The following is a 16723-nucleotide window of genomic DNA, read 5'->3' on the forward strand; positions in this document are numbered from 1 at the left end:
AGATATGAATGCAAATGTAAATGTCAATGTAAATGCATGGATGCATGAAAATGCAAATGCATGCGTATGCACAAGACTCCTTGTATTATAATTCCTTGCATGCAATGCAGACGGGTGACATGTGATCCTAGGGATAACCTTAGAGGCGACATTGGACCCTCGTGGAATCTTTGTAGGATAAATGTTATGACACGCCAATGGAAATCCCTTAGATTAGGGAGTATGCAGAAGGTAGCGGCTGGTGACCGTTCAAGACAGTCGCCAAGTCTCATGGCCATCGAGAGGCCGGTAGACGTGTACCAATGAAGTTGTCCCTCGTGGGAAGGTTCTCTATGCGGAACGCAACCTATCTAAGGACGATATCGGATGAAAAGAAATCCCTACATGATAGGGAATGAAGGGTGTATAGATGGAAATCCAAATCCTACAAGTTAGAGGGTGTGCGGGAGCAAGCACGGGTTGATCGTTCAAGACAGTTACCAGCTCTCATGGCCATCGAGAGGCCAATTGACGTGCGTTAATGAGGACGTCCTTCAGGGGAAGGACGTGTCGTTTGTAAAGACAAATGGACGAAAAAAGAGAATCCCTATAGGCTAGGGAGTACGTAGGAGTAAGCATGGGGTGACCGTTCGAGACAGTCACTGGATCTCATGGCCATCGAGAGGCCAATCAACGTGCATACATGAAGGTGTCCTTCGTGGGAAGGACATGGTCTTAGAAATAGAGTCCCTACAGGCTAGGGACCACGTAGGGATACCTGCAAAATTGAAACGCATACATTTGTGGCATATAAATCGCAAATATATATCAAGCACAAAAGCACAAAAGTCCTAGGTTCATAGGTTCGACGTAGCAACTTTAAGGAGCCTACCCTTTCCATGGGAGTGTTCTAGAAGGTCTCATGGGGTCGTTCGTAGCCTCCGAGACTTTTTGTCTCTTTGGGTTTTAGAACAACTCATTTTATCCATGAGGTTCGAATTTTTGGGGTAGGTTCTCAGAGAGATCAGCCAAATATCAAGTCCTGCCCTCAACAAGGTCAAGCCTCGTATTGGACATTTCCGGATATTCAACCCACTCTGAGTGGAATTACCAATAAGACTCGTAGGCGATTCAAGTCCCCCCTGGTCTTAAAGATAACTCCCACACTTAGGTTTAACAACAATTTATATTATCCCAGAAGCACGATAAAACAAATATGCAGTTAAATATATATTGAAATTACCGTAAAAGAGAATTACAGTAATTTAAGACAGTAAATAAATAAATAAATTTAAATTTAAATATTTAAAACTAACCTGAAATCCAGCCGCTTATGATTTAAAAATATAGTAAAACAGTAATTAAATAAAAATTTAAATTGCTGTAATTTAGGGCTGTAAATAAATAAAAAAAATAAAATTTAAATATTTACAAAACTAACCTTAAATCCGACCGCTTATAATTCCAGAATGCAGTAAAACAACAAATATTTAAATAAACAGATATTTATTCAAACTGATATAAATAGATGGAATTATAAATAAATAAATAAATAAATAAAATAAAAATTTAAATATTTACAAAAATAGATAAACCCTAAAATGGCAAATTAGCCAAACCCTAAAAAGTATGCCAAAAACCTAAATAGTCTGCCACAAACCTAAACCCTGCCAAAACCTATAGGAGTATAGTAATTCACCATTAAGTGTGTCCCCAGCAGAGTCGCCAGCTGTAGCAACCTGCCCTAAAATTTAAAGATTAGAGTCGCCACCTATTCTACCAAGGCGAATAGGAAACCTCGCGCAGTTAAGAGATTAGGGTAAGATACTATATTCAGGTCGAGGGAAGGTGTCAGGCACCCTCAACCCTTTCCTATGGTTTGCATTACAGAGTCAAGGTTTATGGCAGAAAATAAAGAAAGATGACAGACAGGGTCAAGGCAAACAATTATCATAATTAAAGGTTTATAATTTAAATCGGGAAAAATGAGATTTAGAGGGAAGGGGGCTCGCCTTGTTGCCAAGTGCCTACGTATCTCCTTAGGGAGAATCAGAGTCAACGTAGTTCGGGCACAGGGTTGTACGCCTTAGAATTTGATTTGAATGGTTTGAAGGCTTTTTGAATGGCCTATCGTAGTTTTAGAAGTTGTGATTTGAAAGGCATTTTGAGTTGCCTAATTGAAAATGGATGAAAATCCGTAGTATCATGGTTTAGTGTGTTTTGAGTGTTTTGGGCGTACAACCCTGATTTAATTTGTTACCGTTAGTTGCAATAATCAATAGGTTTGATTACCATGGCTAACGGATTAAAGGGAGGATTGCTAACCACTATAATCGATTGATTCGATTATCACGAATAGCAAATGTGTGTATTTTAATTATCGTTACCCCTCATAATCGATAGATTCGATTACAAATAATAACGAATTTTATAAAGGGAAAATGCTAATCATCGTAACCAATAGCTTTGGTTAAAACCATTTAGCAGAATAAATTGTATTTAATTTATATTACAGAATTAAATAATTAATTGATTATTACCCACCGCAATCAATTGATTTAATCGAAGCGAATAATAAATTAAATCTTATTATTATGGCCTAGGAGACTAATGGGATTGGACAAACCCTAATGCGTACACCTTTATAGGGTTTGTTTTGTGATTTTAATAATTAAATTAATTAAGTCAATTAAATCGAATAGTCGAAATAACCGAATAAATCGGGAGAAATCCTAAAAAACCCTAGTCATTATCCTAATCCTATTTTATTATCTTAATCCTAATTTAAATATTAAATTATATACATAATAACAATAATTAATTATATAATTCTATAAACAATATAAAATAAATAATTAAATGAAACCTGGAAGTAATCCTGTGTGGCATGCCTGGGAGGTCCATGGTAAGCCTTGCAATCCTGGTACGTTAGATTGGATTGTAGGAGATCCAAGGGTTGTAAGGTGAGGACGTACGACGGCCCTTCGTAAGATGTACGCATAGGATCTGCAACTTGTTAGTAAATAAAAATAGCTTGTCTTTGGTGGGGATCGAACCCCCCATCTAAAGACTCAACAGCGCTATCTCTTTCCATCCTTGCTGCAGTAGTTAGTCATTCAATATATACAAAACAATACATAAATAATCAACTATTTTCTGAATGGACAACTTAACCGAGCTGGGCCCACACGCCTCTGAAGGAGCCAATAGGATGCTGAATGAATATGTGGACCTGTTGACCTACGAATCAGAGATGGAGAGAGGGTATATTGAATTTGACGGACCAGTAAGAGAGACCACACGCGCCACGCAAGCAACGACCGCCACCTGCAACAGTCCAACCACCGCCCATGGAGTCTGCCTCCTTCTTCTCCGGCGACACACTTCTCTCCACCTGCAAAACAGTGCCAAAAACGAAAAAAAGAAAAAACCCAGGTCCACCAAACCCAATGCTGCGAGTTCAATAAAGCAGTTAGTTTGGGATGAGGAGGCGTGTAACTGTGAGAACGATGGTGAGAGATCTCAACGCCCTAACAATGGCGTTTTCAGATTCAAGGCCCAAACCTCCCATGTGATACGTTAGAAACGTTCTATTTAACACCCTGATCACAATTATAAACATCAAACGGATTAACACGGTATAAATTAATGGATTTGAAGTTAGAAAAAAACCTTACCTCCGGTGATGACGAGACGAGAGGTTCCAGGTGGTTGCCAGCTTAAGTAATGGTCGGTTCAGGTTCCTCAAGTCCTCAGGAACATGATGCGATCCTCCAAATTGGCTGGCAGTCGCTATTTGTGAGGGAAGGCTCTTGCCCTAGTTTTTTTGATCTTTGGAAGCTTGAAAGCCGTAACCTCTTACCACCAAATTTCGTCCAAAAATAACCTCCCCTGGTGCAACAATATTATCTCTATATATATGATAGAATTTAGGGTTAAGTCTTGGAAAAATCATGAGAAAATTGATTAGAAACTTTGTATAAAAACTTTCTAATTTGGAGTCTAATATCCATCTCTTCTTTCCAATTTCTTTTGCACATTTTTGACTCATATAATTGATATATTTAGATGATTGAAACTAATTGTAGAATCAAATCTTGGATTTAAAACAATTTATTCATATTTATATAATTTATTAATATTTAAATGAATTAAAATTCAAATAAATAAAAATAAATATTATAAAAAATAAAATAGTTTTTTTATAAGTCATTATAAAGCCCATAAACAAGTTTGAAATCTACATCTTAGGCCCATTGGTTAAGAAAACCAAAATCACTTAGTTAGGGTTTTATGTATTTCTCCAAAATCGACCAACTTCTAAGCTTTGTATCTCCTTCAATTTTAATCATATGAATGCATTCTAGGACTTTCTGGAAAGCTCGAAGAGTCCTCTAAATGACCTTTTTGATTTCATCTCAATTGAAGCTTCCATGCTCAAGTTATGAGCTTTGACTCAAAAGGTGTCTTTTGTTGACTTTTAAAGGACATATAATCTCTTGTACCCTTCAGATGAAATGAGATGGGCAAATTTTGGGGTATGACACCTTTCTTCTTGAAAAAAGAATCAATTCTCAAATTCCAAGCTCTGGGTGCTTGCTTCAGTCCGTACAGAGCTTTATGTAACTTGTATAACATCCCTTCCTGATTCTTTTTAACGAAACCGGGAGGTTGTGACACGTATACCTCTTCTTCTAATGGACCGTTTAGAAATGCTGACTTGACATCCAGATGCATCAGAGGCCAGTTCCTATTTGCAGCTAGGGCAATCATCAGTCTGATTGTTTCATGTCTAGCTACAGGTGCAAACACCTCAAAGTAATCTAGTCCAGGTTTCTGAAGAAAACCTCTGGCCACTGGCCTTGCTTTGAAAACCCATCTAACGTTGATGGCTTTCTTCTTCTTCGGAAGCTTACTCAACTCCCACGTTTTGTTTCTTTCTATAGCCTCAAGTTTTTCTTTCATGGCGTTCAGCCAGACTTTCTTCTTGAGTGCTTCTTCAATACCCAATGGTTCAGAGTCTACTAACATGGCACACTGAATGACATCTCCCTCTTAGTCAACTTCTGTGTCTTGCAACATGTCAAAATCAGCAAAACTTGCAGGTATGGTTTTGATTCTTTGTGGCCTTCTGGGTACATCATCTTCTGGACCTTGTCCAGAAACACTATTTCCAGAATTACCACCTTCAGGAACGTGATCATCTCTAGAAGTTTGTTCTCCAGAGCCTACATCTTCAGAGTTTGCTTTAGAGTTTACCCCTTCAGAAGCATGACCACCACCAGATTCTGGATCATCATCAGAGTCTGGACTAGAATCAGAATCACCATCTTTATCATCTGAGTCTTCAGAGTCATCTTCAGAGTCATCTTCTAACTCTGACTCTTCTTCAGAACTTTCAACTTCTGACAAATCTTCAGAAGTAATCTCCACATCAGAAGTGGGTTGAGACTTGCTCCAATCCCAACACTCTGATTCCTTCACAATGACGTCTCCGCTGACTTCAACTTTGTTAGTTTTTGGACAATAAATCTTGTATGCACATGTACTGTGGTACCCTACCAATAGCATCACTTTGATTTTATCATCTAGCTTCTTCCTTCTAGCTTCTGGAACATGTTTGTACCACATAGAACCAAAAACCTTCAGGTGGGTAACACTCTGCTTCTCTCCAGTCCATTTTTCTAAAGGATCAATTCCCTTCAGCTTCTGCGTTGGACACCTATTAAGCACATATGCTGACGTAGCAACATCTTCTCCCCATAGATTATGAGGAAGCTTCTTCTCTTTTAGCATACTTCTCGTCATATCAAGCAAAGTACGATTTCTTCGTTCATCAAGACCATTGTGTTGAGTATAAGGAGCAGTCACCTCATGCTCAATTCCATTATCATCACAGAACCTCTAGAATTCTGTAGAGTTATACTCTCCTCCACCATCTGTTCTGAGAATCTTTAACTTCTGACCACTTTGATTCTCAGCCTTCACCTCGAACTTCTGGAATTCTGTAAACACCTCATTCTTAAACTTAATGAGAGTTACCCACGTCATCCTTGTGAACTCGTCCACAAAAGACACAAAATATCTATTCCCTCCAAGTGAAGGTTCTGGAAATAGTCCACACACATCAGAGTATACTAATCCCAGAGCATGTTTTGCTCTTGAGGCTACCTCTGATACAAATGGCAATCTGGGTTGCTTGCCTTTCATGCATACCTCACATGACTTCTCAGGCTTCACAATTCTGGGGAAGCCATGTACAAGCTTCTTAGAACTTAGATGACCTAGGCTTCTATAGTTCAAATGCCCCATCCTTTTATGCCATAACTTACTATCTCCTTCAGAACTTTCTGCACTAAGACACTCTGTTTCAGCTGTTTCTACATTCACCTTGAATGTTCTGTTGCTTCCCTGTTCAGATTGCATAATCAACTTCTGATCATAGTCATACAACTTCAGAAGATTGTTCTTCATAACAACTGAGAAACCTTTTTCAATGAGCTTACCCACACTCATCAGATTGCTTCTGATTCCAGGAACATACAAAACATCTTTGATTAGAACATTCTTCTCATTCTTCACTCTGACTTTGACATTTCCCATTCCTTCTGCATAAAGGTACTTATCATCAGCACATCTGATCTTTGTCCTCCTTTCAGAGTCAAAATCTATCAGCCATTGTTTGTTTCCAGTCAAGTGATTTGAACAGCCAGTGTCCATATACCACCATTCTGACAAACATCTTCCGTCAGACTCTGAAGCCATCAATAGCACAGGTTCATCATCTGAATCTCCTCTGGCTATGTTTGCTTCTTCTGATTTCCTTCCTTTGTTTGACCAGCAATCTCTAGCAAAATGGTCAAACTGTTTACAACAGTAACACTGAACTTTCTTCTTGTCAGACTTCTCCTTCCCCTTCAGATGTTTCTTCTCATCAGAAGTTGATGCATCTGACTTCTGGAATCTATCACCACGTCTATTCTTGGCCTCTGACCAAGACTGCTTCTGGTCCTTCTTGACAAAATAAGCTTTCAGAGCTTGCTCAACTTTCCTCTCAGAAGTTCTTTCAGTCAGACGCAACTCATGCGCTTCCAGACTGCTTTGTAGCTCTTCTATTTTCATGGTTTCCAGATCTTTAGAATGTTCAATTGCTACAACAATGTAACCAAATTGAGGAGTAAGTGACCTCAATACCTTCTCTATGATTACTTGTTCAGAAAGGGTTTCTCCACAAGCCTTCATCTCATTAGTGATCACAATCACTCTGGAGATATACTCTGAAACCTTCTCATTATTCTTCATGTTGAGATTCTCATATTGCTTTCTCAAGGACTGAAGCTTCACCTTCTTCACTGATGCGTCACCACTGTAACATCTGACCAGTGTGTCCCACGCCCCCTTTGACGTCAACGAATCAACAATCTTCTCAAACACATTCACATCCACACACTGATGGATGAAGAACAACGCCTTCTGATCTCTCTTCTTCGTGTTTCTCTGCGCATCTTTCTCTTCTTCCGTCGCATTTGCTGCAACCGGAGTATATCCATCCATTACAAGCTCTAGAACATCTTGAGCCCCAAATAACACATGCATATGAATCATCCATCTGTTCCAGTTCTTGCCATCAAAAACTGGAAGTTTGGTACTCAAATTGTCGTTTCCGTTCATCTTCTACCTTATGCAATACACTCAAATCCTCACTCAGTGTTTCCCAAACCCACAGAATCAGAAAATGTGATTCTGTTACGATTTTGTTCACAGATTCAACACGAACCCAAAAGCAAAATCAAACACACAAACTCACGTTCACTCGTGTTTCCTTGTGTTTCTAACTGGAGCTCTAGATACTAATTTGTTAGGGCACAAGGATCAAGATGATGGAATAATGAAATAAAAGAAGAATGACGGCGGTACACACACAGAGAGAATAATTGTTTTTTTTATTAAATGACATATACTAGTCTATTTATACAAGAATAAAGTTTCCACATAGGCCCTAATGAAAACTTGCTAACAAAGTTAAAAGGTACACAAATAAAAAAATACTAAATTATCCTTAATATATAGTTTCCTTTTTATGTTTATGTAAGCTTTGGTGTCTGTTTTGTCTCGTTTATTATAGACTTTTTAATAATATATCTTACTAATATCAATAACATGACTTCTCTACATTATAGACTTAAAATAAAAATTAAAGATAAAACACAAATGAAAAATGACTTCTCTACATGATACATCGTGCATCAGAAAAACGAGACTTAAAAATTGTGAAAAAGTTTGTCCAAAATATATCACAAACCATTCTTTATTCTTCAACAAATAAATAAGTTTTTTATACGACCAAACTATTATATTTTGTGTTCAACAAATAAATAAGTTTTTTATAGGACCAAACTATTATATTTTGTGTCACAACCAAAACATATATACTATACTCAGACCTGTATTTGATGAATCCCAATTTGATTAAATACAAGTCGATTTTTTTTGTTCCATGTCCTATGTGTCTGTTTGAGATCATAAAGGGCTTTGTGCAATTTGTACATTTTCCTTACTTCCTCCTGTATCACAAATCCATGAGGTTGTGTGACATATACCTCTTGATATGTTATGAGATAAGTTTGAGGTGTCTAAATGAAAATTTATTGATTAATTAAACTAGCATCTGTTCTGCAACAATCTTTCCTCGATCTTAACGGCCAAATGTGTGAGCTTTTGTTTCACTCAAATGGGATAGAAACTCGTAACTTTGTTTTGCATCAGCCTTCTCTTGGCACTACTGAAATTATTGATCGAGAAGAAAACATTTTCTTTTCACTTATGGTGGATTGTCAATTTCTAGTAACACCACACAATCCTAATCTTGATATGCACTTCAAGAACTTCACAAACATCAATGATAAAAAGACTCGGCTCTATGATATATCTCTCCCTCATTAAGAATTAAGAAGCAAATAATTTATGGTATCTCTTTTTAAATTTTGTGAGCCCAATAAAGGCTTAGTTGATTGTTCTTTTAGATTTTGTTTGGAAATTTGAAAAAGAGAGGAAGGGATGGCTCCAATAGGAAAAAAATTAAAAATAATATATATATATATATATATATATATTAAATATTTTAAAAAATATAATTTTATATAAAACGATAAAAGAATATTTATTTTAATATATTTTTAATTTTTAAAATACTATAACAATATAGATTATATTTGAATAATTTATTTAATTTATCAAAAAATTTCAAATCCTTTTAAGTTTTTTCAAATTAAAAGAATTTTAATTTTTTAGTTAATATAAATTTATAAAAACTTTCTCCATTGAAATCCTTCTATTTTTTTTCCACTTAATTATATATTTTTTAAAACCCACCTCTCTTTCCTTCCAAACTTCCGATAAACACAGGTGACTTAAAAATTGAGTGATTCTCTAACAAATAAAACACTATTATAATGTATCGCTGTCAGTCATATATGATGCTTAACTTTTTACTGAATCCTAGATTTCTTATGAAATATGTTAAGAAAAATTGAAGAAAAAAACTTTGAAGTAGCTTTTGAGAAAAAAAAAAGGAATTGAGTCAAAATACTATATATTTATAAATCATTTTTTTTCTTCGAATAGGGGTGTACAAAATATTCAAATATAATGCCCAAATCTAAAACCATATCCATTTCTCATAATCAGAACTCATCCCTTTTTCTTAATCAAAACTTATCTTCTATCATTTTTTTTCCACCACAACTTCAATGTTTCGCTCAAATTTATGACAAACCCTAATCCCAAATTCCACTACAAATTCTCTCTATTAATTCTCTCTATTGTAAGTAAATTCTTCTATCCACTTCATGGGTTACACTATTCTGTGTTGTTAATCATTTCACATTTTATAACATTTGTTTGGTGAATCTAGCTAATGGACTTTATTTGTGTTTTTTCATCCAATTGACTTTATATGAAATATACACTTATTTTAGTGAAAGAAAAAAAAGTGAGTTTCTGTTAAAGAATTTCTTTCTTCACCTCTCTATGGGGCTGACCCCAGCGAAAACCTCTAAATACCCTTACTTTGGAAATGCATTTCCGAAATAATTTTTTTTAAATTTTTTCAGAATTCGGAAATACATTTTCGAAATCCCATTTTTTGAGATTTAGGAAGTACACTTCTGAAAAAACGCAGAAGTTTTGAAGTATAGAATTATTTTGAAATGGTGGTTTAAAATTAAGATCTTCAAAGATTTATACTATTTATTAGTTAATAAAGACAAATATATCGATTTTAATTATAGGGAACAACCATTTGAAATTTTGGACCGATCAAATAAAATATCTTATAAATGGAATAAGTACATTCCTTTTAGAATAAGAAAAGATATGTTAATAATTTTGGAAAATTTTTATATTGAATTAATAATGATACACAAAATTAGAATGAATTTAGGGATAATAGCTATTTTCCCCCCTGCCATATTAGCGAGGTTTGAAAAACACCCCCGTAAAAAAAAAATTTAGATTCCCTCCCTAACATATTCAGATTCCTACAAATTGGTCCCTCCCCCCATCCAGTCACCAGAATCTGAATTTTTTTAATAATTTTTTAAGTTATTTTAATTAGTGACATGGAATAGTTGATGAGTTGGCACAGTAATTGAAGGTAGCTGCGGTAAAAACTTTTCACGAGTTCACAAACCGAAAACCCTAAAACATTATTTGAAGCAAAATCAACCACAAATTTCCTATCTTGTTAACGTTAAACCCAGATGTTCATCACCAAAATCAACCACCTGCAAATCAATTTTTGAAGCAAGGCACAAACGCTCTTCCTCGCATTGAGTTTTGAAAGGTATGTCATGTATAAACGTTGTTTTTTTGTGCGTTAAAAGATTGAGTTGTTCTGAACATTTTTTACTTCTCTTGTGGTCCCAATCCAATTTTGTGGTCCCCTAATGCGAGTTGTTTATATTAAATTTCAGAAATGTCCACCATCAGTGTCGTATTTCACCATGGGGGTCAATTTGTGCGTGAAAAAAGGTTCATCTTCTACAAGGGTGGGGACGAAACTACTGTTCACGAACAAGACCCGGATACTTGGAGCTACTTTGAAGCTTTCAGTTTAGTTAAAGACTGGGGTAATGTTGGTTTTAGACTGTGGAGGAAGATCCCAGGTGTTGATGATAGTTACTTCCATGTCACCGATGACAAAGAAGCTATGGAAATTGCCACACATTGTATCAATAATAACGTCGATGGTCATATATGGGTTGAACACAAAGTTGTGGATACCGTAAGCAAGGTTTCTGTGCCATCTGGTTGTAACCCTATGCAAGAAAATGATGACAGCAGTAGCAGCAGTGATGACAGTGATATTGAAGGAAAATTGTTTGATGATAGTGAAGAAGAGAGGGCAGCAGTAGAAAATGAAGGTTACGAGGAAGAACAAGCAGCCCCTGAAGTTGATGCTGATTATGTTGAAGTGGAATTAGAGAAATCCACAGAAAGTAGAAGGCTTGTGGGGAATGGCAAATCAGTTGCTTACAAGAGATGTGCTAGCAAGAAAAGCAAGATGACTGAACAATCACCCAAAGTCAAGGTATCTGTTCCATCTAAACTGTTTGGTTGTACCTCAAGCAAGATCCCCACTAATATCCCAAGAGATGATGTTGATTATTGTAGTGAGGAGTTGGACAGTTCTGATCCCGATGAAAGTGGTGATGAAAAGAATCCAAAATATGAAAAGTTTAGAAGTGAGTTGATGAATAAAGACTTCAAATTCAAGTTAGGAATGGAATTTAATTCTTTGGTGGAGTTCAAAGATGCTATTAGGGAATGGTCTGTTCTTAATGGAAGAGAGATAAGGTTTGTAAAAAATGAAAACTATAGGGTTAGGGTGGAGTGTAAGGGCAAATGTGGTTTTTTGGCTTTGTGTAGTAAAGTTGGTGACAGACACACTTACCAACTAAAAACATGGGTGGGGTCACATAGTTGTGCTAGGGTTTTAAATAACAAATCAGCCAACTCAAAGTGGGTATCAAAGCTAGTGGTGGAAAAAAGGAAGTCCATGGGAAAGGTAAAAGTGTCTGAAATAATGTCTGAAATGAGAATGAAATATGCTGTGGGTATCACTAAAGGCAAAGCATGGAGAGCACAATGCTTGGCTGAAGAAATAGTTGAAGGAGATGCAACTAGGCAATACACTATGTTATGGAGGTATGCAGCAGAGCTTAAAAAACAATGTCCTGGGAATACTATCAAGATTGATGTGGAGAGGCCTCTGCCTACTATTCAACCAAGATTTGATAAGTTTTACTTTTGCTTGGATGGATGCAAGAAGGGATTCATTAATGGCTGTAGGCCGTTCATTGGTGTGGATGGATGCCATCTTAAAACAAAGTATGGAGGTCAACTCTTAGTAGCTGTGGCTAGAGATCCAAATGACCAGTATTATCCATTGGCTTTTGGAGTTGTAGAGACTGAATCAAAAGAAAGCTGGAGGTGGTTCCTGCAATTACTTATGGAAGATGTTGGTGTAGAGAGGAAATATGTGTTTATATCAGATCAACAAAAGGTTTGCTCTTTTATACAACTTTTTTTTCTTACTTGTTGTATATTGTTCTTTCCTTTTCCTGACTAATCCACTACTTACAGGGACTTGTAGCAGTGTTTGAAGAAATGTTTGAGCAGATTGAGCATAGAATTTGTCTTAGACATCTCTATGCAAATTTTAAGAAAAAGTTTGGTGGTGGTGCAGCAATTAGGGATCTCTTAATGGGAGCTGCTAAAGCAACATATTTTCAAGCTTGGGAGAAAAAGATGAATGAGTTGAAGGCCCTTGACAAGAAGGCATGGGAATGGCTTATGGGTGTTCCAACCAGATTGTGGTGTAAGCATTCTTTCTCTTTTTATCCAAAGTGTGATGTATTGATGAACAATTTAAGTGAGTCATTTAACAGTACAATCTTGCAAGTTAGGGACAAACCTATCCTCACAATGTGTGAGTGGATTAGAAACTACTTGATGAATAGGATTGTTAATAATTTAGAAAAGCTAAGCAAGTGGAATCACAATATTATGCCAATGCCTAGGAAGAGGCTAGACAAGGAAGTCTCAATGAGTGGTCAATGGCTCCCTACTTGGAGTATGGGTGACATCTGGCAGGTGCATCACCCATTCAATGGTAAACAGTTTATAGTTGATCTTGGGAAAAAAACATGTTCATGTTATTTTTGGGAACTAGTGGGTATACCATGTATGCATGCTGTCTCTGCCATGAGTTATCAAAGTTTGAATCCAGAGTCATATGTAGATGAGTGCTATACTAGAGAGGCATATCAAAAGTGTTATGAACATAATGTGAGCCCCATCAATGGGATGGACATGTGGCCATCAGTAGATGTGGAAGATATGCTGCCACCTATGTTTAAGAAAGGACCTGGTAGGCCAAAGAAGTTAAGGTTTAGGGAACAAGATGAGTCTGGTTCAAGAATGAGAAGGCCTGGTATTTCATATAGATGCACAAAGTGTGATCAGTTTGGGCATAACTCAAGGAAATGCAAAAGCAAGGAACAAAACCCTAATGCACTAAAGAGAAAGGTAAACAACTTAATACATTTATTCAATTTAATAGCTTGTTGTTTATAGCTGGTTGCTTATAATACATTGCATGATTTTCAGAGAAAGGCACCAAGAGCCAAAGCTGCACCTGCTGGAAATGAGGAAGATCTCCCTGCTGAAAATGATGAAGCTGCACCTATTGGAAATGAGGAAGCTGCACCTACTGGACATGAGGAGGCTGCACCTATTGGAAATGAGGAAGCTGCACCTACTGATACTTATGATGATCCTGACATAGATGCTGCAATTGAAGCTATGCTGCAACAAGAAGAATTATCACAAGTCTGCAATCCCACACCCTCTACAGATGTTCAAGCTGCAACAGTCAATCTTGCTCCTGCATCACATGGTCAAACTGAAACAACAACCATAGCAGCTGATCAACCTAAGTCTACTGCATCTGTTGCAAAAAAAAAGAAGAAAAAAGCATCTGTTCACAAGCCTAAGAGGAAGAGGGTTAGTGAAAGGATTAAGATTTTGAAGAATTCAAGGCAAATTAGTGGGCCAGGCTCAACTTCAGATACACCATTGGTACTTGATGATGCGGATGAAAAATGGAAGGACATTGCAAGAAGAATGACTCAGTAGTTTATTTGTAGCTTTATGGCATTAGGGGAAATCATTGTTTTTGGTGACTGTTTGCAATGAATATGTAATAGATGTTGTAAGGTTTCTAAACCTCTTTTTGTAATGAACATGTGGTTCAATTGTTAGGGTTTGCTGTAATGAACAACTGGTTTCTAAGTCTCTTTTTGTAATGAACATGTGTTGGTTCTATGCCTCTTTTTGTAATGAACATATAATGATCATGTTATTGATCATTGTAATGCAACTGTTATCAGTATTATAGTGGTATGAGCATTCTGTTATGAGCATTTTGTTATCAATATTCTATTTGTTTTGGTCTGCAATAAGAAATTGTATTATGGCATTTAATTGTATCATAGCAGCTGGTGTTATAAGGATTCTGTTATGGCATTTGCAATATTGGATATCATAGCAGCTGGTGTTATAAGGATTCTGTTATAAGGATTCATTTTGTTATGGCAGATAAATTTGGCACATAAACCTTGGCATGTAAATTTGGCACATAATTGAGCAACATTGATTCACAACAATCTGAAATAACAATTGAATATGGTCTGTTACATATAATTGAGCAACTGATTCACATTAGAAATTTGAGTTACACGACATTCATGAAATCATGTTTCTTACATTCTTCCTAAGCCTATAACATAAATTCTTACATTCTACCTAAGCCTATACCATAAAACACACAGTAACAAACAACTATTGATATCACAAATTTCACTACTTTTCTAGTGTTGTCAATAGTAATCTTCAATTCTTCGATCTCCTTCGTGAGCATCTTAATCTGGTGAGCCACAGTCTCGCACGTACAGACCAAACGATCTTCCTTTGAAACGTCCACTCCAAAATACTCATCATCCCATAGAAACAGCTCGCAATCCTCCTCTTTCTGCAAACACATAATACAGTTATGTTCCAAATAGCTGGAAATCAGAATAAGTAGAAGAAATAGAAAATTGGAAAGCTAATGAATCTAACCCCCCAGTGCTTGCACTTCCAGTATTTTCTCCCTGGATTTGCTTTGGATTTGGAAATAAACATTTTCATTGGGAGATCGTGTCCACATTTGGGTCTTGTTCTTCCATTAGAGAGGATGCTTGTGTTTGAGCTTTCTTCCATGAAGACGAAGATGAGAACGCAACGGCGGGAATACGACAAAGGAAGAACACGACAAAGGAAGAACGAGGGTTTTGCTTGTAGGAAGAAGAAGATGATCGAGCTGCTGCTGCTGTTGAAGAAGGGAGATGAAGAAGATAACCTAATTTATTTTAGGGTTTTCGGTTTGGGATTGAGGGTTGTGAACTCGTGAAAAGTTTTTACCGCAGCTACCTTCAATTACTGTGCCAACTCATCAACTATTCCATGTCACTAATTAAAATAACTTAAAAAATTATTAAAAAAATTCAGATTCTGGTGACTGGATGGGGGGAGGGACCAATTTGTAGGAATCTGAATATGTTAGGGAGGGAATCTAATTTTTTTTTTTTACGGGGGTGTTTTTCAAACCTCGCTAATATGGCAGGGGGGAAAATAGCTATTATCCCATGAATTTATTATATTAGAATGACCCAAAAACTGCCATATTCAGTTCATTTTATTTCTATCAATTAATAATTTTTTTTCATTTTGATACTTTGTTTCTTTATTCTTTTGAATCTATTAACTATTATTTTTAGTATATTAAAAAAATTATAAATTTTGATTCCTCTAAATTATTTGCTACTATAATTTTGCAAAGTTTCACGTGGTGCACTTGTGTATTTCAAATAATTTTTTTATGACATTTCATCAAAACAAATTTAAATTATTATTAGTTTAATAATTTTCCTATTTAATTTTTAAATTTTATTAATTTATTTATAAATTTGAGTTAAGTTTTAGTTGTTAAAATTAAAATTTTAATGTATTTTTTTATAAATTTTATTACTTTTAGATATTTTATAATTAACGTAATAAATTTTAATTAAAGTTAAAATTATATTTTGTAATTAACTATTAAACTATTTATATTTATAATTTAGCTATTTTACTATTAAACTATTTATATTTATAATTAATTTAATAACTTTTATAAATAATTTACTTAATAATTCAACTATTTACTTTTTAAATAGTTAATAATAGTTAAAAAATAAATTAATAAAGATTAAAGTAAAAAGTTTCTTTTAATTTTTTTAAAATATTCTCATTGTTTTTTTAATTTTATTAAAATTAAATTCTATTCTATTCAATTAAAAAAGTATCAAATAATTTATTTGTAAATAAAGTAATGGTGCATAAAAAGTTGTTGAAAAAAATTTAATTATAAATAATAACTACAAAATATTTTAATTTAAAAAAAAGATGTTAATAATTATTATTATATTTTAATGATAATGATATATATTTAATAATATCTTTTAATTAATACAATTAATTATACTATTAATTGTATTGATTCTCCTTTATTTTAATTTTTTAGTAATTATTGAATTTTTTTCAGAAATGCATATCTGAAACATTCCAAGACCAAAAATTGAAATATTTCGGATATGCATCT

General features: G+C 35.2%; 2 protein-coding genes across 2 annotated transcripts; one reads left to right on the forward strand and one right to left on the reverse strand.

The window, feature by feature from the left end:
- The first annotated feature begins 11188 nt into the window (after positions 1–11188).
- Positions 11189–14319, forward strand: LOC131659540 (uncharacterized). Its single transcript, XM_058928716.1, has 3 exons — positions 11189–12544; positions 12625–13569; positions 13651–14319. The coding sequence occupies exons 1-3, from the start codon at positions 11189–11191 to the stop codon at positions 14176–14178; spliced, it is 2829 nt and encodes a 942-aa protein (XP_058784699.1). The 3' UTR covers positions 14179–14319.
- A 391-nt stretch (positions 14320–14710) lies between these two features.
- On the reverse strand, positions 14711–15418 carry LOC131657018 (uncharacterized). The gene is made up of 2 exons (XM_058926537.1): positions 15163–15418; positions 14711–15073 (listed from the first exon to the last, which is right to left on the reverse strand). The coding sequence occupies exons 1-2, from the start codon at positions 15301–15303 to the stop codon at positions 14837–14839; spliced, it is 378 nt and encodes a 125-aa protein (XP_058782520.1). The 5' UTR covers positions 15304–15418; the 3' UTR covers positions 14711–14836.
- Between the last annotated feature and the right edge of the window lie 1305 nt (positions 15419–16723).

Source organism: Vicia villosa, linkage group LG3 (genome assembly GCF_029867415.1).
Source record: "Vicia villosa cultivar HV-30 ecotype Madison, WI linkage group LG3, Vvil1.0, whole genome shotgun sequence".
NCBI lineage: Eukaryota > Viridiplantae > Streptophyta > Magnoliopsida > Fabales > Fabaceae > Vicia > Vicia villosa.

What these genes read in the sequence shown, in the direction of transcription:
- LOC131659540 (XM_058928716.1), top strand. Translation starts at nt 11,189, where the DNA reads ATGGAAATTGCCACACATTGTATCAATAATAACGTCGATGGTCATATA. An exon ending in TTATATCAGATCAACAAAAG is followed by an intron (nt 12,545 to 12,624) that starts GTTTGCTCTTTT and finishes CACTACTTACAG; the next exon opens with GGACTTGTAGCAGTGTTTGA. An exon ending in CTAATGCACTAAAGAGAAAG is followed by an intron (nt 13,570 to 13,650) that starts GTAAACAACTTA and finishes CATGATTTTCAG; the next exon opens with AGAAAGGCACCAAGAGCCAA.
- LOC131657018 (XM_058926537.1), bottom strand. Translation starts at nt 15,303, where the DNA reads ATGGAAGAAAGCTCAAACACAAGCATCCTCTCTAATGGAAGAACAAGA. An exon ending in GGAAGTGCAAGCACTGGGGG is followed by an intron (nt 15,074 to 15,162) that starts GTTAGATTCATT and finishes ATGTGTTTGCAG; the next exon opens with AAAGAGGAGGATTGCGAGCT.